The sequence below is a fragment of the Chelon labrosus genome, assembly GCF_963514085.1.
Source record: "Chelon labrosus genome assembly, chromosome: 3".
In the NCBI taxonomy this organism is placed as follows: domain Eukaryota; kingdom Metazoa; phylum Chordata; class Actinopteri; order Mugiliformes; family Mugilidae; genus Chelon; species Chelon labrosus.
In genome coordinates, this window is record NC_140339.1 from 13702317 (window position 1) to 13728554 (window position 26238).

Below are 26238 nucleotides of genomic sequence, written 5' to 3' on the forward strand. Positions count from 1 at the left end.
GCAACTAAATGGCTCCGACTTTCTTTCTTTGCATCGATTTGAAATGTGCCCAGACTAGCGCTCTGATACGGATTCTGTTAACACACCAGGCTGGTGAAAGTCTTTTAAGAGAAACAGTTTTAGATTCAAAATGCAGCTACGCCAACTCCAAATTAACCAACATATGTCAAGTGCTGCTGTTCATGCTTTATGGTCCACATCAAACTTCTTAGCATGCTAGGTCGGGTTGCCGCCTCATTTAACTGAATTAAAGATGCTAGCACAGTGGCGGCTACAAGCTAACAGAAGTTAACAGACTAAGACACTAGAAATCTAATTATACGTGACATTATAGAATTAAAAACAATACATTTTGAACTAAAAAGAACAAAAGTGTCAGTGAACAGTTTATAACACAGACACAGTGGGGGAACTGCAGTTTTTTTGTTGTTTATTTTTTTAATGTATAACGGGGGCATGCCAAGTCACAGCATTCTGGTACATCGTGACAAAAGTACAAGAAGACACATTCAAAAACACTTTGAATGTGTTCACTCTCTCACTCCCACACACACATACACACAGCCATTCACACATTTTTTATTTTTATTTTTTTTGTTCAGGATAATTCATGACTTCATGTCAGCATTAAGAAGTACCTACAGAGCACAGAAACGACGACGACAACAGACGAGTTCACGTTCACACTTTGCACGCCTCCGAAAAATGATTCAAACTCAAATTTTCTGAAATGTCCAGAAGAATGAGACTTATATAGAGAGGAATCTCTTAATTTTACAGTTTGGCTCCAGCATTAATTTGCTGTAGGACATAGGATTGATCCAGTACACTACAGGTGTCGATACAAGGTTTGCAGACAAAAGATGCAAATAATTCAGATTTAAGGAGTGAACATTTGAGTATTTCTGGGAAACTGTAATAAATCTTATTTCCCTTTATGAATAATTAAGAAATTAACTGTCAAATGAACAGATCATTTTTTTTAAACTGATTTGGCCAAACTAGGACTAATTTGTGGGAATTTGTGGAAGCTGCAGCCAAACTGACATTAAAATAAAGGTGCTTTTCCTCCAAGAATATCAATCATGATTCGGAAATAATTAATTATCTAATTGCATTTAAAGACATCCATGGATCATATAAGCAAATAGTGAAGGTGTTTAATCTAAACACTCTCGGCTGAAGTGTGAACGTGGCCCGATTGAAGCTGTCGGTACTTTCATCCTGTCCCATTATAGTTTTATTAACGTCCATATAAAACCATTTACATCAGGGGTAAATGTCTGAGTACAAAAAAAAAAAAAAGGCACTGCCATTTGTTATTCTAAATATGACTTTCCCAGCCTTGTGCATGCAGTTTTAAAATATAAATTACACTTTTTTTTTTCAGTTTTCTTCTTTGCTTTTTTCTGCGTTTTCTGCAATTTTATGTCCGTTTTGTGTTTTTTTTTTTTTTATTATTAAACATACAATATTCTTTTGTCAAATATATACGTAAGCCTGCAGTCAATACAGGACATCGGCTCTTTGATAAAATAAAACTAAATGAAGTAAAAGGAGCACAGTCAAGCGGTAACACTGTGTTACACAACGGATGCTGCTAAAATTTACAAAAACAAAACAAAAGGTCTTGGCATCCCAAACTGACTAAACTGCAGAAATAAAAGATACAAAACAGCATATATGTCTCGTCTTAAAGAACTTTAAACGTTTTTGGAATATCAAGGCATCCTCTAACTGTTAATACTGCAGTGTATACAGCGTTAGAAGTACTCCACTGAGCTGATATGCATTTAAAACTTTTTTTTTTTCATTTCTTTTTTCTCTTTTTTCTTTTTAAAACAAAGCATTTGGTTTGAAGAGATGTGTAATGATCCTGACTTCGCTGCCCCGTCACAGAGGTGGGACTCTTTGACCCGGAGGTGCTGCATGAAACCAAGGCTGAGCAGAACCTGGAAGCTTCTAAATACAAATCATGGAAGTTTGTTCTGTCACCTACATGAATCCCACGACCTTATTTCAATACTGCTGATCAGTACGAACAGAAAATATGACAAAAAAAGGAGAACGGGAACAGAACGTCAGAAGAAGAGGGAAAAAAAGATGGACTTTCCTAAGATCTTGAGGAAAAACCTTTTTTTTTTTAGGTCAATCTACTCCCAGCTGATTCCTCATGAATCTACAGCCAAGCACTGATTTAATGTCTCTGTATTTGAGGCCAGTCTCAAAGGTGTGTACGTTCACGTGTTGCTTAACTGACTTGGGAGTAAATGGACCACAATGAAAAACGCAAAAACGGTTACTTAAGATCTCAGATTAAAGTTTCTTAAGATTTTGCAAATGTTTCTTAAAACCTGGGAAGACATTTTGTCTTGGGCTCTTGCAAAAGCTTTTTAAGATCTTTCAGTCTCTCTTCCTTGAGATCTCACATAGTGTATATTTTATTTCCTCACTCCATCCCTTATGGGGCTTTATACATTTAGTTTGTTCTGGGTTTGTTTGTTTTTTGTAAAAAAAAAAAAAAATCCAAACAAACCCAGAACACCTTTATAAACACCTTTTATCAAATGGCACAGCAACATGAAAGTCATAAAGAACACTGTAAAAATCCCTTTGATTACATTAATGACTGCCGATCTGATTCTTAATATAAAAAAATCCCGTGAAAAACCAGCAAGGAACTACTCCTAAAGAAATCCAGATCTATCTGAAGCTCCACTGTTGTCCAGACATGCTCCTTCATCACTGTTAACATACACACTGTAGTTTATTTTGACTCAATGCCACAAACTGTAGTGCAACAGACGTGTATTAATCCACAGCTGAAAGCAGTCTCCAGAACTAGTGGGCAGCTGTTTAAAGTGAGCTTTAGTAAGAAGTGATGCGGAAGGGAATTAATGTCTTTTCATGGGATCTATTTAAATTAAGAAAATGATAGAACGATGCTGACCTTGTCCTGTGAAGCAGCACACACAGAAACCTAGAAGCCTCTGCCAAAACCAGGAGTCGGGTGGTGAGACACCAACGGCACCAAGTTCAGGATGAAGTGAACATGAACTGATGCTTCTGTGACGGAGAGCAGCTCCAACAGAGAAACTTCAAACGGAAAAACAATAAAATAAATGACACTGATCGACACAAACACGAATATAGTTCAACGGCAACAAAAACAAAAACAGAGAAAAATAGTAAACAATAACTATGTTAATATTTGAGATGTACGTATGGTCACCAGCCATAACATGTTAATACATATGGTACTTTAAATAATAATACACCTAAATGATCAGCATCACCTCTGCAAAAATTATGCAAAAAGAATAAATAATTGTTTCTACTTTAAGTACTGATTCAAATGGCAATGACACTCAAAGAGTTTGCTGAACATGCCAAGACCCTGATGTTGATTCTGAAATGTTCAACATCTGGTTTCCCACTCAGGATTAAAACGGCACTTCTACACTTTGGTGGAATATTTGTTCACATACGTGTCTGAGTTACTCTTACAGACAAAGAGCAGAAAGCACACACACTTAAACACTGAGACACTTCATCTGTGCTGGCCGTGTGCACAGATCCACTGGATGTGAAGCCACATTCAACCAAGACAAACCAAACAGGCGCCACAACAGAATTTATGCATGTTTTTGTTCTTTTAATACGAGTCTGACGCTGAACGCATCGCTGCTGCCTCTTACTTTAAGAACCTTGTAGTGTTGATATTATGTTTTTCCAAACCTGCCAGTGGTAACAGAAACTACATCAAGCCTGCACTTACTTTGACTAAATTAATGTCCAAAGCTTTAGTAAGTAGTAAGTTCATTAATTTATTAATCTGCAACTACTCTGACATTGTCTATAAAAAGGTTGCCAAACATTTGCTCGTTCCATTTCTTGCAAAAACTATATTGAGTATTCTTTTTTCCTTTAACTAATTTTAAATATTTTATACATATTTATGTATATTTAAATGATTAGCTGCATGGATAATGTTGCAAATAAGAATAAATCTTAAGCTCTGTGATGGGTTAACTTTAAGGAAGTTTAATATCACCCCAAAAAAAACAATGGAAACTGGAAGGTTGGAAAAAACGTGTGCAAATCAAAGTAAATAAACTAAAACATGCATAAACACCGTTATGATCCTTTAGCCTGGGCAGACTTGACACGGGAAGAGAGTATTTTCAACTCCAACACCCACCCTCACACAGACATGTCATTAAATGTCAATGAGAAGCATCAGGATTCAACGTTTCCACCTGTTGTGGCCGCGATGCTCCACTTTTGTCTGTCCACTGATACAGTAGCTCTACAGTCGAGAGCGAGTCTCATCTCTTCAATCTGCTGCGCCTGATCAAACGCCAAAGCGCACCATTGTTCTCCAAGGTTTGAAGAATCTGATTTTAGTGTCTCACATTATCATCAAGTGCAGGATACAACTGAAGTACTATAGAATTGCAAAAAACTAATGAAGAAACTAAACAAACAATAAAAACAACAACCCTCATCGTTCAGGGTCAGGACTCGTGTGCTCGGTTGAAAACCACACAGAGGGGAGTTACCAAACCAGCTTATTTCAATATAAACTTATTCTTATAATGTCTCTATTCCAGACACAAATACAATGAGGATAAATATTAAGACACAGAATAACCATGAGATTCAAAATGAAAAAAACACAAATAAATTCCATATAGGCCTGCGCTGACTGAGCAGACGGAAGACCAAGACACACAGGCATCCTGCAGCCACGACTAACCCAGCGGCATCAGTGTACCTGTGTGTCCGTGGGCTTCAGCGACTGTCCTGCCGTGACTGCGTTTGGCCAGCAGGTGGAGGTAAGCACTAATGAGACAACCTCTGGGAAAACTACCCTTCATGGATTGACACTATGTGATTTCTCCAATGTTGCAATTCACTCAGTCTGAGTGGAACCCAGATCCACATCCCGTTTCTTCTGCAATCTCGTCCATTCCTCATTTTCCAATCTTGCTTTCGCCCCAACAAAGATATTTAGCAGTTAACATGCAGCTTAAGCATATCACCCTGCTTTAGAAAAATAACTAAGCCCAGTATCTGAACATGCAGACCGATCCCACCGATGTATTTATCTTCCGTTTACATTTATAAAATCTACATTTTTAATCTGGAGCCACAAAAGGCTCTTTAAACAAGTTCATACAGTACATGCTACAGACAAAAAAAATATGTGGCTAAGCTTCACTTCCTCTTACACTCATTCACATGAACACTCACAGCATGATTAGACATGACATCATCTTCCTCCGTTGTTTTCAGCCGATCAAAGGTCCTGCCTCTGTCGCCTGTCTCCTTTAAACATACGCTTTCCTTTCCTCTATCACTTCAGCTCTGTTCTCTCTTCTGCTACTTTCTGTGTCCTTCTTCACATACACTTCTTCTTCTTCTTCTTATCCCTGTTCTATCTCCATCTCCCTCTTTTTGTCTGCTGATATAAAGAATATGCACATTAGTTGTAAACTAGTGTGATGGCTACTCATGGGATGTAAAGCTTGTAGAGACCAAGGCTTTACAGAATATTACATACGTCATACCTGAAATTCATACATGTTTCTGTACCCTCTGAAAGTAGCATCATTTTGTAAACAATAAATACATACAATACAAATAAATGCTTTTTTTTGCCACCCAATTCTGAGCAGGAGGGCTTCCCGAACTCTACGAGCATCCTTACTGACACTCAATCTTCACTGAAAACAGTAAAGGAAATCCCAAACTTCCTTCTGCATCCTCGTGGTCTCGTCTTCTTTTGGGGTCTGAGGTACTGTTATGGATTTAAAAGATGCCACTAGCTGTGGTCGATGTGCGGGGATCAGACGGTGTTGGAGAGGGACAGGGCCTCAGTCTCACTGAGCCCTGATCCACAGGCCAGTGTCTCCCTCTGCTGGGGCGGACAGCAGTGCTGCTTCTGGACTCCCCCATGCAAGGGGGGGGCGCTGTTCACACACTGTCCAAGCCATGTTCAACGCTTTTCTCTCTCCTCACCCAGACATAGGTGACTGTGAGCATGCTGGCGGAGCAGGAAGTGTGTTTTTCAACCCGATGGACGGTGCCAGTGTGATAGCTTGTGTTAGCTGTTTGATGATCGCCTATCTTGTGTTTCTTGGATCCCGCCCGGTCCTTTGGCTGAGCTCTACCATTGGCTACAGAGCGAGGGGGCGGGAGAGCTGGTGACCTCGAGGTGACATACGGTGAGAGAGCCTCATGAACCTCCGCTATCCTGTTGCTCTCACTCATATCCTCATTTCATATCGTTGATGTGCGGTCAGCACCATCTGGGGAGAGAAGAAAAAAGGGCATCAGTGTTTAACTTAGCAACAACCTTATCAGCATCTACAGGACAAGATAAGATTTATTCTCCTGCAGGCGGCTAAACTGATGAAACTTAAACCTGCGTGCTGCTCTGCAGGCATCTTTCGCCGCTAAAAAGCTTGTCAGCTGGGTTTAGTTTCTCTGTGTACTTTAAACACCGGCGATTTAAACTCAATGGATCATGTTGAACAGTTACATTTACTGAAGTCAATACAGCACAGAATAGAGAGGAGATGTCTAAGTAGATTGTGCATAGGAGAAGGAACGAGGGAGAATCTTCTGCGCGGAGAGACGACGACGACTTGCATTTCAGACCTATCACAGTCGTTGCCGTCTGCATCTCCACAAAGTGTCATTACACTTCTGGGGAGGTGAACCTCAGGCTACAGCGTAGATACAGCAAAGAACTATAAATCTAACGTAAGAGTTGGCACAGATGTGGAATGAATTACGAGGAAATAAATCTGAACAGTCAAGTCCCTATCTGCTGCACTGCATGCTGGAACATGAGTCAGTTTCCGTCTATAAAAATATAAAGCGATAGGAATATATGAGTCATCCTGAGAATATATAGGAGAATATTAAAACATATAAGTCAATATAAGAATATATATCGATATAAGAAAATAAACAAGTAAGTCAATATATCAGTAATATAGGCATAAGTATATAAGACATGACAATATTTGAAAACAGAAAAAAATATGGAATAATAAAAGGTGTGCAAAGACCTATATGACTGTTACATGTGAGCCAAACAGAGCTGACCAAGTGACTATCAGAGCCTGTCTTTAAAAGCAGCCTTAATCATTTACGTCTGTTAGCTAATCTACAAAACCTGCTCCGAGTTTTGATTTATGAGTTTTTCGACTGCTTTGAAGGACAATAAAAAAGTGTAATTCTCCTGTCTACTACGACTAGTTGTTATCTAGTCTTATAAGCGCTGTATGAACACAGTTTTATCTCATTTGAAGCGTAGCAATGATCTTACTGAGCCATGAACTGAAGGCCTAAAAGCCTTACTGACTTGGTGAACAGTGAGGGGCCCCGGCCCACACTGTCATGGTGAGAGAACAACACATCTGTCAAAATACTGATAGAGCATTTCACAGGAAAACAACAGTCTGACAGCTGCCGTGTCTGGTGTGGCTGATGAGGAAAATGTTACTAAGCTACTCGCTGCTGGAGATTTCTATTCCATAAAAATAAAGCCTCTATCATAATACACACATGAATATATAAATAATATAATAATAATAATATTGAATTACTAACACAGCGCAGAATATACAGTTTATGACTCAAATTCAACTATTTGTTTCGTTGTAGTTTGTTATCAAACTTGATCTTTATCTGAAATACTCCGCCTGTTCTTCTTGCCACTGTAGCTGACAGATCAGCAGTTACTGGAAACACTTGGGTATCCTTATTGCTGCATAAGGGGGTCACACCAGATACTGAAAACAAGGGATCACATACTTTTGTAACTGATAGATATGTACAAATGATTAATTTTCTTTTCTTTGAATAAATTCAGAAGTATAATATTTACATTTCATTAGTTTTATAGGGTTTTCTTTGTCTACTTTCAGGATTTTTTCATGCAGAAATGTAGAAAAAACGTTCAAGCAGCAGTGTATGTCCCGTTTGTCTATTTTGTTTAGCTCTAGAGCTCAGTCTTTATCACAACATGCTTTTAGCAAACAATGACAAACATAATCCCAGAGGCAGTTTGTTCTAAATTAATTTTGCTAGTCTTCCGAAAAACAACCACCTGCCAACCAAACCCCAATATTCTTTTCCTTATACCCACAAAACACTGCGTTTTGGGTCACTTCCCAAAGCTGTCTTGAATTCAACGACCAAATCATGAAGGTTCAAGACAGCCGGCTGAGGAGACTAGAAAAAGGCATAAATGCTGATTAAGAGGGGGGGTTCTTTAGGTGAATGCACTTCTTGGTTCTACTGCACAGTTCAGCTCTCAACCTAAAAACACAAACACAAAGCTGCACTTGTCCGGCGTTCTGTGCCGAGCACTGAGGCCCACTGTGTTCAGCCCAGTTGAGTTTTGGGAAGAGAGGAGTTTGGCACCAACTTTAACCCAGACTAATATTCACTGTACATGGAAATGTTCAACACAGCCCCAAGTTGTTCCAGATTTTCTATCCACATAAAAACAGTTTATCCCATTTTATCTTACTTTACTGATAAAGTGAAATCAATACGAAGGTCTATCATTGCATACCCTACCTATCCAGAGATCTCATTTCTTCAACACTCCTAATCAGTTTTACATAAGATTGTTTTAGTTTTAAAAACAGTATCACACCTTCTTGGTGTCCACCTTTAACAGTTCTCTGTCTACTGGCTGTGTGTCTGATCATTTTAAAATTCTGTGTGTGAACCCATTGCTTAAAAACCTTCCTGGCTTCAGGAGGCACCACAGCACAGAAAGTGCCTTGGTTAAGGTCACAAATGATCTTTTAATGTTCTGCTAACAATGGGATGTGCCCAGTCCTGGTACATCTAGACCCAAGCGCTGCCTTTGTTACGATCACTGTATTCTCATAAACAGGCTGAGGTACAGGGTGGGAATATCATCTCCTCATACTTATAGGATGGAAGGTTTTATGATTTTGTGAATAATTTAAAATCATCTGTGTGTAATGTGATGTATGGTGTGCCTCAGAGGTTAGTTCTAGGGCCAATTTTATTTTCTCTGTTTATGCCTCCTCATGGACACATAATTAGCCTACATAGTGTCTCATTACATTTTTACGCTGATGACACTGATGACATACAAACCTTCTTTTTAATATGTCAGAAATGTGAAACCTGAGTGCTTTAAGAAACCGTGTCCGTGACATTAAAAATGAACCCATGGTGTCTGGTTTGACTCTGATCTGAGTCCCATACTACTAGCTTAGTCCAAACTTGTTTTAACCATCTGAGGAGCATTTCCAAAATCCGGCCCATTTTATCTTAAAAACTTTTTTTACCTGTCTGAACAATGACATCACTCTGGTTTTAGTGGGTAACCTTTGGTTCCCAGTATTTTTTAGAATAGATTTTAAGATCTTGCTTATTTTTAAAGCTTTTCATGGCCGTGCCCATGGCTATATCAAAGCCATTTTAGCATCATACAGGCCGTCACGTACCTTGAGATCCTTGGGCAGATGTCTACTGGCTGATCCAGGGGCCCGGCTGAAAACAAAAGGGGACAGGGCGTTTGTGGTTAGGGCCCCACAGCTATGGAATGATCTGCCCGAGGAAATCAGGTCAGGTGTGATCTCCTTTAAATCTCTACTTAAAAAATACTTTTATCAGAGAGCCTATCCTGGTTTTAACTGAGTCTTGATTGAGGTTTTAATTACATTTTTTTTCTAAATCGTATTTTTGTGTGGTTTATTGTTTTGTTTTTATTAACTTTGTCTTGTGTGTCTGTTTTCAAAACTGCAGATTTTAATGTTTTTGTTAAGCACTTAGCAATGTTTGATTTGAAAATAATTGTTATGATTTTCATAAAGCTTGCCATTCAGCCCCAGTACTTCTGTCATACTATGAGAAGGAGACTTAAGGTGACGTGATGTATTCCCACAAACAAAGTTGAACAGCGGGTCATATCTGATGATGTAAATTACATTTGTAAGAGTTGTTTCTGAAAGCAGCTTTTCTCCAGGGTCTCTTCCCATTTTGGCTTATTTGCCGGCACTGTTGCCAGAGTTGTCAGATCTCAAACTTGGCCAGAGTTGTCTTTGGGCCAAAATCTTCAGACTTTAAGCTCCTCACAAAACAGGAGTTGAGTTGAGTGAGAAGATGAACTAAAGTGACCAGGACCACATATGAATCACTAACTCAACTTCTGGACACTTGCGTTTGTGAAGCATACTGAAGCAAGAAGTGTCCTGCTTAAACATTTAGGTATGGGTATGTCAGCATTATATGCCATTACATACTTAAATTACTCTACAATAACATACAATACCATATACAACACTGTAATTAAGACAAACTGTTCCTGAGATGGATACCACACCGTCAGGGCTGTCCTATTATCAGTCTGCTTCCGTAGACAGTCGGAAGCATATTTCATACGGTCCTTCATAATAACAACATTCAAACTAGCAAGCTACACGCTAAACAAGACAGGTTTTGATCAATAAAACACAAATCTTTTAGAGCATTGTTGGAAAGACATACAAAGAAGGTACCTATATAAATCTAATATGTATCTAATATAACTGATATTCAAATGCATTTGTTTTCACTAATGTACCTAATAAAGTGGCACATCATTTCAGTCAGTGACATGGATGAGTGACACTGACTTGACCAATGTACCAGCTTGTTCTACTCCACACAAGCTTCTGTGATATTGGTTTAATTGAGAAATAAAAAATGGGCAGGAGTCTTGTTTTGATAATGGGTGCAACCAGACCTTTAGAGAGAGGTCCAGGTACCTAAGACTACATTTACATATAATAATATTTTGTCATATTAACTGTGCATGCTTAAGTATCCAGCTGCTTCTAAGTGATGACAGCTGACAGTTTTTGGTCATAGTCTTGTGTAATACAATGTTTGGTCAAAGTAGTGCGGCAGAGTTCAAAGAAAATCAGACACTAACAGCTCAAGGAGTTTTGAAACAACTAGAAAAGCTACACAGCTTTTCCTGAATAACTGTCCAACACATCAACTGCCAAATAATTTCAGGAGACAACTTCAGATAAATGCAAAGGTAATGAATGTAAGTATAATGATGTGAAGTATGCAATTTTAATTTGCATAAAACAAAATGTTTTCCTTTTAATTTTACTTGTCACATTTTGTAAATCACAATAAAAAAAGGTTTGGGAACCACTGACCTACTGTGAATCTTTCTTGGTTTCTATTCTTGACAGTGAAATAAGGAAATCAAATATGAGCTGATTCTGCTGACTGCTTATTAAATATGTTTGACTTACTGTCAAATACTCATTAGAGATATGTACAATATAATAATCATGGACAGAGAGAGATTGATATTACAACAATACTAAAGAATCCAATTAAACATCTTGTTGTGAAGATGGTCAAAAACATGATCAGGCTTATGACAGCAAAAATACAGAGACACAGGGTGGAAAGACAGACATGTTCCTGAACTACATTTAATTAATCTCGACAATTTGTTTCTTTACGGTTTACTGTGAATCCTGATTGGTTAAACAAATGAAAAACGTACCTCCCAAGGCGTGTTCTGTCATACTGAGACACAGAGACTCAAGGCGATTGTTGATGTCTGGCTCTGTCACTGGTAACTGAAGATCTGCGCAGAAACAAAAACACACATGAAGCAAATCAGTATCAGAGATTAAAAAAAAAATAAATCAATACAAACACAAAAAAATCTTGATGAGGGACGCAGCAGTTTAGGAAACAAAACTATTTACTCAAATTGAATTAAACAATTAAATTCATCTGGTAGCCAGACCAAACTTCTCCAGACCACAATCATTTATTGGGAAAAAGTTGGTCGGGAGTTGCACTGTTTGGAATTCATTATTCCCAGAGAAGATCTCCTCAGCCAATTAATTTGTTTGGGTGATCTTTATGCAGGGATGGACAGAAGAGTAACAGTGACATATACAGTCATGTCATTGAATTACATTCAAGAACATGAATATATGGTATTCTCTAAGTTTCTGGTTTTGGTTGCAATTAAGTAGATACGCTTAATTTGCCATGGAAAGATGACCACTGATTGGAGAACAAAGTATTAGTCGACTAACTGATAAAACTTAATGTCTTATACAGTATCTGTCCCTTCTAAAAACTCTTAGGTGCTCGCGGTCTCTTTTAGCCTCAGCAGGGTGGAGACAGTTTTGTAGAGTGTTGGGTTGAGGCTTGAGTGTATTTGGGCCGTAGTGCAGCCTAGCAACCATTTGGAGCCATTTAGTCCTTCGCTGAGTCTTCAGCACAGGCTGGGCAGTGAAAATCCCTTGTGGCCAGAGGGACAAGCCGAGTTAGGCCCAGTAGTCCACACTGGGCTATTTATAGACTTAAAATCCTCCCCCAACACCCCCTGCCCACACACCCCTCCATCCCATGGACATACACACTTAGAGTGACACAAACACACTCTGAAAAATAACCCGTAGCGCGCACACACACACATACACACACTTGTCCCGTCACGCTCCTGTTTTCTTTAATGTGTCTTTTTCAAGGCTCTTTATACATCTGCTGGCAAACCCTACACATATACACAGAGACAAGGGCGTCTAGCCTTTCACATGAGCTACCCTGGCTGAGACCCAGCTATGGCCACCCTTGAGGGTGACTGTTATGTGTGCATGACTCTGCAGAGTCGTCAAAAAAGGACAGTTGAGGGGAAGCATGGCAGAGACGGGGGAGAAAAAGAAAGGGAGCGAGAAAGAGAGATGGGAAAGTAAAGAAAGAAGAGGGAAAGGAAGTGGGCCAGGGAGCCCCATCCTCGCTGCACAAAGAGCCTCATTGTGAGACTCCTCTGACTCTTTCCTCCCTCCCTGCCTCCATCTCTTCCTCTCCCACATACCCTCTCTACTTGCCCTCCACCTAATCTCTTTTGCTTTTTTTTTTATTTTTATATCTGTTTTCCTCTTCATTCTGAAAAGAGAACATTTCTGGCAGAGGGGAGGAAGTCTGAGTTTGTCCTATTACTGTCCACTGTTCCTCTGGGACAAGGTCCAGTCAGCAGAGGCTACTACAGGTCACCCTGTCTGGCGCTGATGGTTACTGTGACAAAGCCTGTGCAAGGAAGCCCTTCAGTGTTTTAGGCTTATCTGAAATTGAACTGAAATATTAAGTATATCTAATTGAATCTGAATCCTTAGTGCTAATATCCAGCCATAATGTGTTCCATAGAGGTGGAAACACGCTATTTTAGTTTTTTTTTTAAAAATGCAATTAAAAATCATGTCAGTGGTGTGTGTACATATACTGTATTTAACAATGACGTCCAGGACGTCACCATCTTGGCAGAGCCAGACTAAACCTAACTTGAACTAATTTAAAAATGATCAAAAAGTGGAGCTGGAGTGGAGCAGAAGCAGACAGCTAGGAACATCTGTCACGCCCTTGAATATGTTTCAATTTAAGCTATGATATAATTAAAACAATTCAAAAATTTGCCCCTTTACAATTGTCTTGAATGGAGAAATTCCCCACTGAGACCAAAACCGTTCAGTGTAAATTTATGTCTAAGTTTTAAGTCTAACAGGGTTGACATGCCAGCCTGAAGCGGCCATTAGTGGAACTGCAGTTTTTGGCACTTTAGTGTTGGCTTCATTTTTCTCCCCAGGAGGTTGCCACTTGCTGTGTATTTGTGTGCATTTCCCAGCACCTCTTACCGGCTTGTTGGAACATGACCATAGTTTGCGGCGTGGTGTGAACTGGTAGGGAGCGGGTCCTCTGCACAGAGCTGTGGGTCCGACTGGGCATGCTGTTGCTTCCTCCGGGGTTGGCAAACCACGGACCCTGAGGAGAATATTTTACACATCTAACTAACACCTAGAGAATGCAAACGCCTCTGTAAGATTTGTGTCATTGTTATTATGACACTTTATTATCTAAAATCACAACAATCACCAAAATCTCATCTACTGTGCCCATCTATCAGATTTCATAGAGATATGTTCGATAGTTTCTGGGTTGTCTTTTTCAGAGACGAGTAAGACAAAGTTGTTGCTTTTACTCTCACAATGAACAACATTTTTCTTACATAACAATATTATCATCGGAAGGTGTATTTCAAAATAAAAATCATTATATACAGGATAGAGCACAATATGTGATTAACTCGGGAGCAATGATTAATATCCATTTGTTTTTTTGTGGGAAAGTAAGACCTAATACACTTCTGATTCCGGCTAGATAAACTTTGTTCTGAGGATTACTTGGTTCAGTTTACATAGTCCAGTCCAAGTCCAGTTGCTCAAATATAATTTGATGGTTTAAAGATCCTGCTCTTAATTTACTACTCATTCCCTACATCACTGCTGCTTTCAAACACTGAAGTGTTCATGCTTGAAAGAAGTTGTGTAAGACCACAGCTTCTTTCTGTCCCCCACAGTCCTGTCTGGATGTCTGGCCCACCCCTAATGACAGTCTCAGACATTCACCACATGAATTCCTCACTGTAACCTGCCCATTATACCCCCAACACCACTACCACACGCCCCTCCCCTCACCTCTATTCCCCTCTCTCCCCCCTTGCGGCCCTCCAGCGCCGCGGGCCAGGGAAAAACAGGAAATGCCTGTGCACTGTTCTCACTGCCTCTGACTGGCTTTCTCCCTCTCTCATATATATATACACACGCACATAAACTCTCTCTCTCTTATTGCCCCTCCTCCTCCTCCTCCAACACCACAGCTACCTCTTCCAAACTATGACTCACATATTTCCCTCCCTCCCACCCTCCTTCTCCTTCTTTTTCTCCGCTCATCCAGTCTACACACTACAGTCTGACACAAGAAAGTCCAGTGTGACTGAGGTATTTCCTCCCATTGTAAAGGATGAGAAAAGGAGGGAGAGGAAGAGAAGGAGGGACAGAAAGGTTTCCAATGAACTGGGTCAGCCCAGACTAAAGTGTGCCAGGATGGGCCTGAAACAGCTCCACGGCTCCTCCCGTTTCAATGTTCAGCACTGACGCAGAGCCTCTGGTATGTGGGGTGACCTGTCTACGAGTTCCATCCACCTCACTTCATTGGCCAGACACCACCACTGTTCCTCTTCCTCAGCCTGCATTTCTTTGACATAAATTAAAAAGCCTACTTTAAGCAGAATATGCGGTGGAGAAGGAATTTTTCAGACCAGGTTATTGTCAACATCCTGGAATGTATTACTACACATTTCAAAACGTTCCTTTGTACAGTCAGGAACACCACCATCATTCAGCATTACGATCATTTCACACGCAACCGAGATCAATTTATGTTCCTCATCTGACACTAGATTGAGTAGCAACACACTGAACCTTAAAATAAATGTGTATGAGAATCCTCCACAAGATGACCACTTGTGATTTTAAACCAAAACATACGTCTTTAAACGTCAGAAACAATTAACTGATAAGGTTTTTTATTTTTTTTAAACTAAAAATACCAAATATGGTCAGGTTGTAGTTTCTCAAATGTGGACAAATTGCAGGTTTTTGGTGTTTTCTCCGGATTTCTTTGTATAGTCTGTACATATAGAAACTATAAAAAACTGAAATGGGCTGTTTTTTTATATGTACTCATATCTTATTATGAATATAAGCTCAGTTAACAGATTATGACGAGGATTAACAATAATCAATTAGCACAAATAATTTAGCAAAACAAAATCGAAATGTTGATAATACCCAGAAGTTATTGGAAAACCGTAAATATCCTAGTTATACTATATTTCCAACTCCCTGTTTTGCTGCTGGTTTTACTCACATGTCTTCCCTGTTTCGGACCGGTCGGTGTGCTGCTGGAGCTGCGAGGTGTGGGTCCCAGCAGCCCCCCGCTGCCCAGCAGGCCCAGCCTGGCACCCGGCAAGCTCCTGGAGGGCATCTGGAACTGGTGAAGGCTCCTCCTTGTCGACACGCTGCCCCCAACACAGCCAGCGGTGGGGAGGGAGTTAGACTGGCCAAAGCGGCTACAGCAAGACGAGACAAGAAGTTAGATATAGGTGAGCGTACAGGCGTGATCAAACTGTAGGTGTTAGAAAAACTGTAGGTGTTAGAAAAGCTGCAGTAGTGCATTCCATGATAAATCTTACAGAAAAGCCAATGAATAGCAAGACGTTTTAATACCAAGCAGCAGACTCTTTTCAACAATCCTCAGAGTAACTCCAATTTGTTCTCCAGTTTGATGAAGCTGTGGCGCTGCTTACTTTTTTTGTAGTAATAGTTCATGTCATATTGTCACATTTACTACGCTCTGAACGATAGATTCTTCTGTCTAAAACTTTTCTGACATCTCCCACTTGTTGAATCTTTTTTTCTTGTAAACTGAGCTTGATTTACAAAAGTTACAGTGACTTTGACTTTGAGTGTCTTAATCGTATGTGTACCTCCTCTGCGGCCGATACCCTGCTATGTCAAGGAGAGTTTTCCTTGGAATGGATCGGAAAAGCCTCTGGACCTGCTGTTTCCATGACAACAGCCTCTTCTTCTGCGTCTCAGTGAAGGACTGACAAGGAGGGGTAGAAGGAGGAACAAGGAGTACAAATCAGGGGTGAAATGAAGCGTGACTGCTGAAGAGCGTGGCTCAGGATTTTCAGGTGCAGGGTATCTCAAGAAATGACAACTTTACCCAAAACTCTTCATGTCAGAAAAAACTACAGCATGATACGCCAGATTTATATTAACATACATTATATTTATATTAACATCACGATACACATTGTGATTGCTAATGTTCCCATGAAATGGCAAGCGGGGTACTATTCGTTTAAGCATATTTATGCATTTCTTTTCAAATCAGAACTAGGAAGGCCACCTAAGCATGTTCAAGTTAAAAGCTGAAGCCTACATAGATACTGTGTGGGACATTATTAATAACATCAAAACATCAAAACATCAAGGGGAGGGAGAGGGTACCTCGTGGATAAGGCACTTGTCGATGAGTTGTAGGTAGGAGCTGATGTTGTCCTCGTCTGACCTTGACACCAGTAGCTGGGTACAAACTGAGGATGGGGTACGGATGAAACATAAGACATTAAAACCAAAACTTCCTCTCAGTCTGTGAGAACAATCTCAACAAAGTACTGGTGCACGCAGCTCACCTTTGCCCATGACACGAGTAAACTGACCGGGGAGATCCCCCTCGGCAATGACGCTTGTGCCGGACTCAGCCTCTCCCCCGCCTCCCCCAGTTAGGTGGGAACCAGGTGCAGCGCTCTTACCCTCAGAGCTCAGCAGGGGGCGCTGCAGGGAGGCCTCCTCGCCACCACTGAAAGCCTTGATAGGGGTCATGATCATTTGGTGAAGCTCCTGCAGTGGGGCACGTAGATTACTGCCCTCCAACACATCCTGGTGGCAGTAAACGATAGCAGAGAAGCAGAGCTAATGAGGGTTTTACTTGACATTTTGAAATCTATTCCAGCTTTACATTTATGTACCACTTCTCAGAGAAAACATTTAAATAAAAAAAAATGTCTTTGTCTTAGATACTGATCACGCCACAATGTGATAGAACAGAGAATAAAGTAATCTAGTTTTCCTTGACTACTTGCGTCCACTTGTGTATCCTCCCTCCCACCCTTCACAGATCAACGTGGTACATGAGTCTGTGTAAACCCAAAATACTAAGCAACAGGTGTCTTGTTTCCCAAGCCGAGCAAATGTAGTGGTAACAACATTTTAAAATGAAGCGTTGGTGAAAAGGTTAAGCCTGAATTTAGCTGGCCCAAGTAGTCCCTCCTGTGGCGTGCCCTTGAGCGTCATTGTCTTGCTTTAAAGGCTGAATGGAGTGGTGAATTTGAAAGGGGGAGGCGGAGGAGTTTAAATGCGGAGCCTAAAATTCTCCTTCCTGGATTAGGTGTTCCCTTTGCTGCCATCTCGGATACATAACACCATCTGAGAACGGACAACTTTATAACTCTCACACAAGGGACAAGAGATGAGGTGGATTCCTGTGGTGTACACTGAGATTACAATCAACCATAACACACACACAAAAAAATATATAAAACTTTATGATCATGTTTCTTGAGTGAAGAAGAAGAGGAAGAAGGGGCTGTGGTATATAAGGTAGTCATACTGACCTTTTCCAGGCTGCGAAGTAGATGCTGCCTCTCTTTGAGCTTCTGAATGCTGATAACGATCTTGTGTCTGGCTCCTTTAGTGACTTTCTGTTGAGGGAAACAGTTTGGCATCAAATATAACTGATCTTAAAGACTGATACCCATCTTTGATATGTGCAGTGTACAAACAAGTTCTTTCAAATGAAGCAAGGCACGTGCCTGGCCTCTCTGAGAAAGATATTTTTAACTGCAGGTGTTGCACACTAAGAGAAGCTTGGAGACAAATAACTCATATATCTTTAGCTGGGAGGTCAGGGCTACAACTAATTCTATTAATTTTAGTTGTTGATGGTACAATTCGCTCCACGTAGGACTGAAACCGACAATCCAGACATCAAATCTATTGTCACACAGGACACGTCTTAGTGTTTTTGTTCAGGATGTGTTAGTGTAGCTGTGCATTACATTATGGTCAGACAGCGGAGGAGGTAGCAGCACCTGGAGGAAGTGTACAGCTTCCCAGTGAGCGGGACCAGTTAATTTTAGCTACATCCTCTGTTTCAGAATAGACTCCCTAACGTCTTTTTGCACAAGAAGATCAACTGCTAAATTTGTTTTATGACATTTATTCCATTGTTGTCATTTTAAGCTCAAACTGCTATTACGTTTTGCCATGCTGCAGAAAAATGTAGAGAACTTTGACACTTGTTGCCTCGCATACAGTTATTCATTTCTGATTTGTTGCATCAGTATAAGGATTATACGTATTTGAAAAAGTGGACAGAACAGAAGCTAAACTTCAACATCTGTGTGCATTTACACCCATTTGCCACTTCATCAGGTTCACTTGTGAAAACTAATGCTTTCTAATATGACAGTCCTTCACTAAATCTCATCTTCATGAAGGTTACGGTATTCAGCGTTAGTTTGAAATAAATAAGAGAGCTACTGATTCAACTCATGACAACACTTGTCCCTATTATTTTGACAACCCCATTTTCGTAGGCTAGGCTAAATGGGTGTATATGTGGACGTACCTGTGTCTCAAGTTGCTCTTCCGTCAGTGACATCATCTCATCGTAAGTCATGGTGGAGAAAAGAGCGGCATACTTATGGAGACGGAGACTCTTCAGCCACGCAGGAACATCTGAGGGTCAGACAACACAGCCACAGATTTTACTGATCAGCTTCAGTTCTTACATTATCGCTGCTGATGACTAAATGCACCTGCGTAAAGTTTCTTTTCACAGTTTTATATTGCAAAATTTGCGTTTTGCTCAAATATATCTATTTTTCAGTGTTTTAATATGAGGTTTAGCGATCAATGCTGTTGGCAGAAGGACCAATTAATCCATTCTTCCTAATGTTTCATTGGACATTGCTGACTGGAAATGCTTAATTGCTGCAATGTTTCACCTTGTCTGGACTTCACAGTCAAACTGCTGACACTGTTGCTGAGACATCTTCGTACTACTTTGCAGTTTAGAGTGATACCTGGCGCTGGCTTAGTTTCTTTGGTCACACATGAAGGACTGCAGGGCCAACAAACTCAGGGGCGAATAATAAACACTATACATTTATGGTCTGTCATTTATACATGTTTTGATTCGTTTCTTTTATTATTCCTTTTGCTGAGTTTTTTTTTTGAGGACTGCACAACCAGAAACAATATGGACACAGCGCATCCTCCCTTCATTTCCACTAAGCCCACATGATGTGAAGTGATTGCAGACATTAGGCTGAAGGAGGTAATACCGAATCCAATACTTGACAGTTGGATTTTGTTGAATAATGAGTGTTTAAACCAAGTCTGTGATGGAACAAGCAGACACGTCAAATCTGAGGATGTTAATTCTTTCTGATGTTATGGAAATAAAGCACCTTATTCCACCATCTCATAACCAAGGGCATTCTACTGAAAATAAGAGACAACTGGAAAACTGTGTTAACAACAATGAAATAGACATTAAAATATAAAAAAAGAGGACAGAGACTACATGAAAGTGTTCACTCCAGCCCAGAGGGTGATAGACTCAGAGTAAGGTCACTTGGGTCAGTGGCTCTGGTCTGTGCTTCCCCTGACAAACTGCTCTGACCGGATCAACAACTTGCCAAACCCTCTGGGCTCAATGCCTACAGGGTACACACAGCAGACAGTCATATATTTTCCTTAAGTGGTCCTCGTTGACGCTTCTAATGGTCCACTGGGGCCTATACTCAGGAGGGTTTAGCCAAGTTAATGAAATAGTTTACAGCAATAAAAACAAACTGTTTTATTTCACAGTCAGTGGGACAGAAAAAACAAAGACCTGTGCTGTCTGTCTCCATATCTGCCCAGAACACAGTATAACAGTCTTTAGGAGGCTTGACTATGTCAGAAAAAAAAAAACCTGGATGACTTGCTTTTTTTTTTAAACAATACCATACTTACTTAAGCGTACTTGTTCAGTGTAGTCACTATTTACTGAGGCCATACATTATATAAACAACTCTACTCATCCTGCAGTGGGGAATGCAGGTTCACTAAGGAATGCTGGTGACTCATATATGCTCACAAAGACACCGGATTTGTCTCTTCACTCTTGAAATGAAGGTGGTGAAGTTAGCTTAAAAGTCACAGTGTAGCGATACAGTAGCAAAGTTGGCAAAGCTGCTTTGAGGGTGACCCATGTCACATTGAAAACTTTTTGTAGCCACAATTTAATCCTGTGTCAGTACCACACTCAGATAAAATTACAGTTTGCTGTTCATAACTCATTTATACTTATGAAGAGTTGACCACTGGTATTTCTTACCCCTCATGCCACTGCCCTCCTCGTGGAAGGAGCTGCGATGCAGACCAGAACCTCCTCCTAAACCAGCATCCTCCAGATGCTCGCTGCCTCCACTGCCCGAGGAGGCAATGCTGCTCTGGGGTGACAAAGGTGCATGGTCTGGGGCCGGGCCTCTAGCAGTGCGCAAGTCCTCCTGGGACAGCCAGACGTGGCCCAGGGGCTGGTTGCTAGGGCCACTCATGGGAGGCGTGAGGGACACGGAGCGCTTCAGGGGACTGTGCTGTTGGCTGCCACCTCCACTTGTCAGAACTGCAAAACAGCAGCAAGACTTGTCAGGTAGACTGACTGGAAAAATCAGACTGGAAAACCTTCTGCCCACTTCTGTGTTTAGAATCATTTAGCACATGGAGTCACAGTCGACTGAGTTAAACTTTTACACAACAACAACAACGATGTTAAGACTGAGTTTAGGCTCAAACAAGCCCAAATAAGACAACTCCTCTTTACTACACACCACAAGACACGCCTGGGATGAATCAGAGATTATTAACTGCAACGTGTAAGTGGCAAATAGCAATGATCAGAACTCCCTGCCCCACACATACTGTAAAAGTACACTTAGATCTGCAAATGTGATGCCTGTTCACAGACATTCACAGACAACCTGATTTTTCAAGCATGGCAAAGAATGCACATGAGTTGGTCCACAATTGTACATTATGGCTGGGCTTAAAAATAACTAATTTGAAAGATCCAATATCAATTCATAAAATCCTTAAATTGAAACATATGCATTTTTTTCTGCATCATCAAGAGTTCACACTAGTCTCACAAAACTACAAGATTAGAAACTCCGACTATGAGAACAGAGTCAGGCCTGAAAGCTAATGTGAGGCAGCAGCGACTGGTAAAATATTGCAGAAATACCACAAAGAAGCAGAAAATGAGTGAATGATTTAAGACACAAAACCTCCTCCCAGTGAATAGATTAAATATAAATAATGATTCTCTGCACATACAACAATGAAATAAGACCACAGCCAAGACATCAGTGTGATTGAGAAGCTTTTTCTTTCTCCGTGTTCATAACTGAGCTCATTAAGATGAGTTTATGATGGAGGCTTTAAGGAGTCAAAACAAGACAACTGTTGCTACGGGCATACCAGTATTAGAATCTTGATCTCAATAAAGGCAGCTCCAGCATCTTAGGTTTTGCTGAGGGGACAAAGAGAATGAAAAGGTGGAGAGCCAGAGAGCTTTTTGTGTCGCCCCTCTGACGGGGTGAGCTGCCACCAATACTGCCGTCTCCTTATCCTCCTATATGTGGTCCTCTTACTGTTGGCGCTATGTATAGGACTTCATGGGCCCCGTTTAAAATAGGTGCCCAGCTAACATTTCAAGTTCCAGTCCCTAAATATTAGCCATTTTCCCTAAATACAGTCTCCCACAAAGGATACCTTACAAGGGAAAGGATGGATGGTATGTGTGGCTGTGGCTTGGACTAAGGCAGAGAGCATGGGCGGGTGGGGGTCATCAGGATGTTCTATCAGTAGCACACAGGTTGACGTGACTATTATACTCATGGAGTCATCATCACGAGCAGATGGTCACAGTAAAGACTTGTTGACTGACTGTGATAAAAGGTATTAAGTAAATGCTGTATCAATCACTATAACTTTGAGCTTTGTCATACACATCTAGAACGGTTTAATGAGAGGAGAAAGACCGTGACGGCATAAGCACAGATAAACATTTTTGCCATAATCCTCTGACTTTTCCAAAACTCTAAATACCCACAAACCACTTCAGCTTTGTGTAAATCTTCCACTCACTTTCATGTTGTTAAAAAGCATCTGTTCACTTTCTCTACCAAACATGTGCTGGTGGAGAAAGCTGGGGAAAGTCTAGTTTATCAGTTGCAAAATCCTGAGGCATTTTGTGTGGGACTAAAGCTGCTAGCAGTCAAAAATACAAGAGGATCTTTCTTGGACCAGTGAGCGGGGCTTTAAATGTGCCTTTATTTATAAACCTTCAGCTGTTTCTTTCATCTCCCAGAAAAAAAAAAAAAAACACAGAGCCCTTGAATTCTTGTCTGGAAATATCCTGCTCTGACCATAGTTATGTTCAATTTCAACAGCCACTGCCCTCCCTGTTTGTTGACTTCCACCTAACACTCTGTGGTTGCTGTGAGGGTTGTTCAGTTAGTCTTGGTGTTTTTTACCGTGCGTGTTCAGCATCTGCTTGTGGTCAGAGAGGATTCTGTATGTTTGGTGGGCGTTGCTGTGCGTCTTGAAATTGGCTTTCACAGAATTATGAAACCAGTATTATTAAAAAAATTAAATATTCTGGTGCTGCAGATTCAAGTCCTTCCTTCAAACAGCTAAAACTGACTAGTTTGTGTTGATGCCACGTGAGTTAAAGCTTTGAGATCCTAATGTGATGTTGTGTGATCAGGCGGTCACCCCAGACATGGAGGCTATCATCAGGCCAGCCTATTATCAGGGTATCAGGTGTGGTTTTACGAATACAAATAGATGAGCACGGCCCTGGACTACAACTGGTATCAATTCCTAACCAATTAGCTTAAACCTGTGACATTTACATCGTAAATATACATGTAACTCAGATGATAAACAAAACATCCTTTCATGTTTGACTTAAATGCTCCAATTAGTCAAAGTCTACTATCACCCTTAAAGCCTGTCAGCCTGAGCCCTGGTTTTGATGAGGGGGAACAAGTTACTGCTCAGACCTAAATACATTTTATTACAATGTATTTCTTTGTTTATTATGTGCATCATCACTTGCAACACAGCTCCAACTAAAGAACCAACCATGCATGCTGAACTGGGGTTGAATGCTGTAAAAGTCACACTGGAAAGACAGGACTATACTTACTTGTGTTACTGCCTCCACCAGTTCCAACTGTGTTAATGGTTGACGGCACGGAGGACGATGGGTAAAGAAGGAGGTGTCCGTTCTCACAGCCCTGCTGCTGATGCCAGCCTGTGCCCACCCCTGAATCCCTGGAGCTCTGCCACCCATTGAGGCGGTCATCTGAGCCGTAGCGCTGATGATGCAAGTACAGATTGCTCGATGAAGAGGTGTTAGTGGAGGAGGAGGATCCTGATGAGGTGAGGGTGGATGGAGGTGTGGACTGGTGGTGGTGGTGGTGGTGGTGTGGACCAGCGGGAGGAGGCCTTTCCAGCGAGTCTCCCCGTGCCGCCGCTCTTTCCTCCAGGTGGTTGAGCCAGAGCGCCAGGGCGGCACGGTCTTCCAGGGAGGTGGCGGGGTGGATGAGAGCATAGGACAGGAGCTGACGCGACTCCTCCAGGTGGTGTCCATGCTCGATGGTGTGGGCCAGGATGCGTGGCAGCAGGCGCATGTACTCGCTCTTGGCCTCAACGTTGCCAGGTTTAAGCAGTGGTAGATGGGTAAGAACAAGAGAGATGACACGGTCCTTAGGCTCACTTTGCCACTGGCTGATTACGCCTGTAGGAAGAATTTCAAGAAAACACAGCATGTATTAAAAACCAATAAAAGAAGTTTATGTCAAGTTTTCTGGATACATAAACTAAGACAATATTGATGTAACATACTCAATGTGGCAACAGGAGAGAATCCAATTGATAGATGGGCAGATTAATTAGATACAAGACATCAAAGTGATGTCCTACTGCACCATCATCCTCCTATTTTAGTCATTCTCTGAAAACCCATGTCTGAAAGTTGCCGATGGAGGCTGCACAGAGCTGTACCACCTGGAGGTTAGTGATCGCTATTGTGGACAGTCAATGGGCCATAAGGGGTCCATTCCTGTACTCTTGTACAGGGCTAAAGATACCAACAGGTCAGGGCAGCAGCTTCGGACAGCACCGCAAATAGAGACAAGATTCACCTGGCTCCGCTTTCTTCTTGGGAGATGTGTCTCTGTGAATTTGATCACTGCGGTTTTTCCTAACGATAGAGATCTTACGTTTAAATTTGAGGTGAAACTAGAAAATACATCTCCAAATCATGTGCCAACTTTGTGCTGATGTACAGCTATTCCTCCAGCGTCTAGTGCTACTCTGACCAGGGAGATGGAAGAACATAAACTGCTTACAATTTGTGAATGAGCTGGAAAGCAGCGGTGCCATGCTAGCGATCGATAGCCATCAGTCTGTGTTCACTTCCTTTCTCAAAGATAACCCATAAGGACACAACGACGACTCCCAGGCTCTGACCACCAACCAACTAGTTCAAATATTCGGTGGCTCAACAACAACAACAACTGGGTAGTAGTTTAAATTGGAGTTCTGGCAGGTTAGAGTAACCATTGGTAACCATTGCAAAGCGTTGACATATTCAATTCAAATCGACATATTTACGCAGTCGTCGACGAGTCGTTAGAGTCCTAAATATAACCCCGATGCCTTTCATTCATATCATCATTAAATGTGTTATAATCCTACTTAAACACCTTCACATCTCCCACTAGCTGACTTCTAGCAATACAGCCTTCAGATCCACGTCAGCTCATGTGACTGGAGGAGTTGAAGGGGCACGGACTGAACTAGACTAGGCTGTCCCAAAACTGAAAAAGCCTACAATAAGAGTGGCTCAGTGCTCAAGGAAGAGACAGGAAGATGGGGGTAGAAACCGGTTTGAGAAATAAATGGAGGGAATGACTGAGCGAGGTGTGTGAGGGGAGCTGGAGAGTTACTGCACTCGGTTCCAAGGATGATGTAATCCTCCATTTTTTCTGAATGAAGCAAGCCTTGGTCTATCTGGGACCAGGAATTGTTCCATGATTCCATTTATATCCAAATGACTGGAAAACCCTGATAAATATTTAGAGCAAGCTTTCAGAAACACTGGCGAACTGTGAACTCTTGAAAATCTAAGTCTAAGAGAATTGTCACAAGTTAAATAGGGACCATAAAGTTTGACTAATCATCTCTGTTCATCTCAGACTCAGTAACTACAACAAAAATGCTTAAAACTCACTTTACTGTTTATGGTACACTGATTAACCACTTTCAAAATATAATATACAAATATACTTTTAACAATTCCTGCATTTCCATCAAAACATTTGATGTGGCAAAATGTTTAAATATCTCTAAAGCAATGTGGCTATATATTTGCAAAATCCTGTAAAATCTGAATGTTCATTCTGAAATATTAGCTCTGGGCTTCAGTAGAAACATGGAACAGGACCCTATCTCTATGCTGAAGGACTAATTTTAACATGTGATCAAATATTCTGTTAGAAATATTAAAAAAAAAAAAAATAGGACAGAGCACTCCTGCAGCTTATTTTTTTCTGAAATGAAACATGACGGGAAAAAAAATAAAACATCACGTTGTGTTAAATCTATTCAGGGGGTCACA

At 40.9% G+C, this 26238-nt stretch overlaps 1 protein-coding gene across 3 annotated transcripts in view; it reads right to left on the bottom strand.

Moving 5' to 3' along the window:
* Positions 1-140: 140 nt before the first annotated feature.
* samd4a (sterile alpha motif domain containing 4A) overlaps positions 141-26238 on the bottom strand; it is a 50786-nt gene continuing 24688 nt past the window's right edge. Inside the window, exons 3-14 of one of the 3 annotated variants that reach the window (XM_084541234.1) lie at positions 23761-24354; positions 20884-21171; positions 19126-19235; positions 18110-18196; positions 17129-17375; positions 16944-17029; positions 16415-16533; positions 15796-15997; positions 13722-13848; positions 11576-11659; positions 9510-9555; positions 141-6314 (exon numbers count right to left, since the gene is read on the bottom strand). In XM_084541234.1, the coding sequence (XP_084397360.1) occupies positions 6305-6314; positions 9510-9555; positions 11576-11659; positions 13722-13848; positions 15796-15997; positions 16415-16533; positions 16944-17029; positions 17129-17375; positions 18110-18196; positions 19126-19235; positions 20884-21171; positions 23761-24354 (2000 nt within the window). In that variant the 3' untranslated portion in view covers positions 141-6304. Of the gene's footprint in view, positions 6315-9509; positions 9556-11575; positions 11660-13721; positions 13849-14939; positions 15121-15795; positions 15998-16414; positions 16534-16943; positions 17030-17128; positions 17376-18109; positions 18197-19125; positions 19236-20883; positions 21172-23760; positions 24355-26238 lie in introns of those variants that run through there. The other 2 variants (XM_084541235.1, XM_084541236.1) reach the window with 2 other exon arrangements.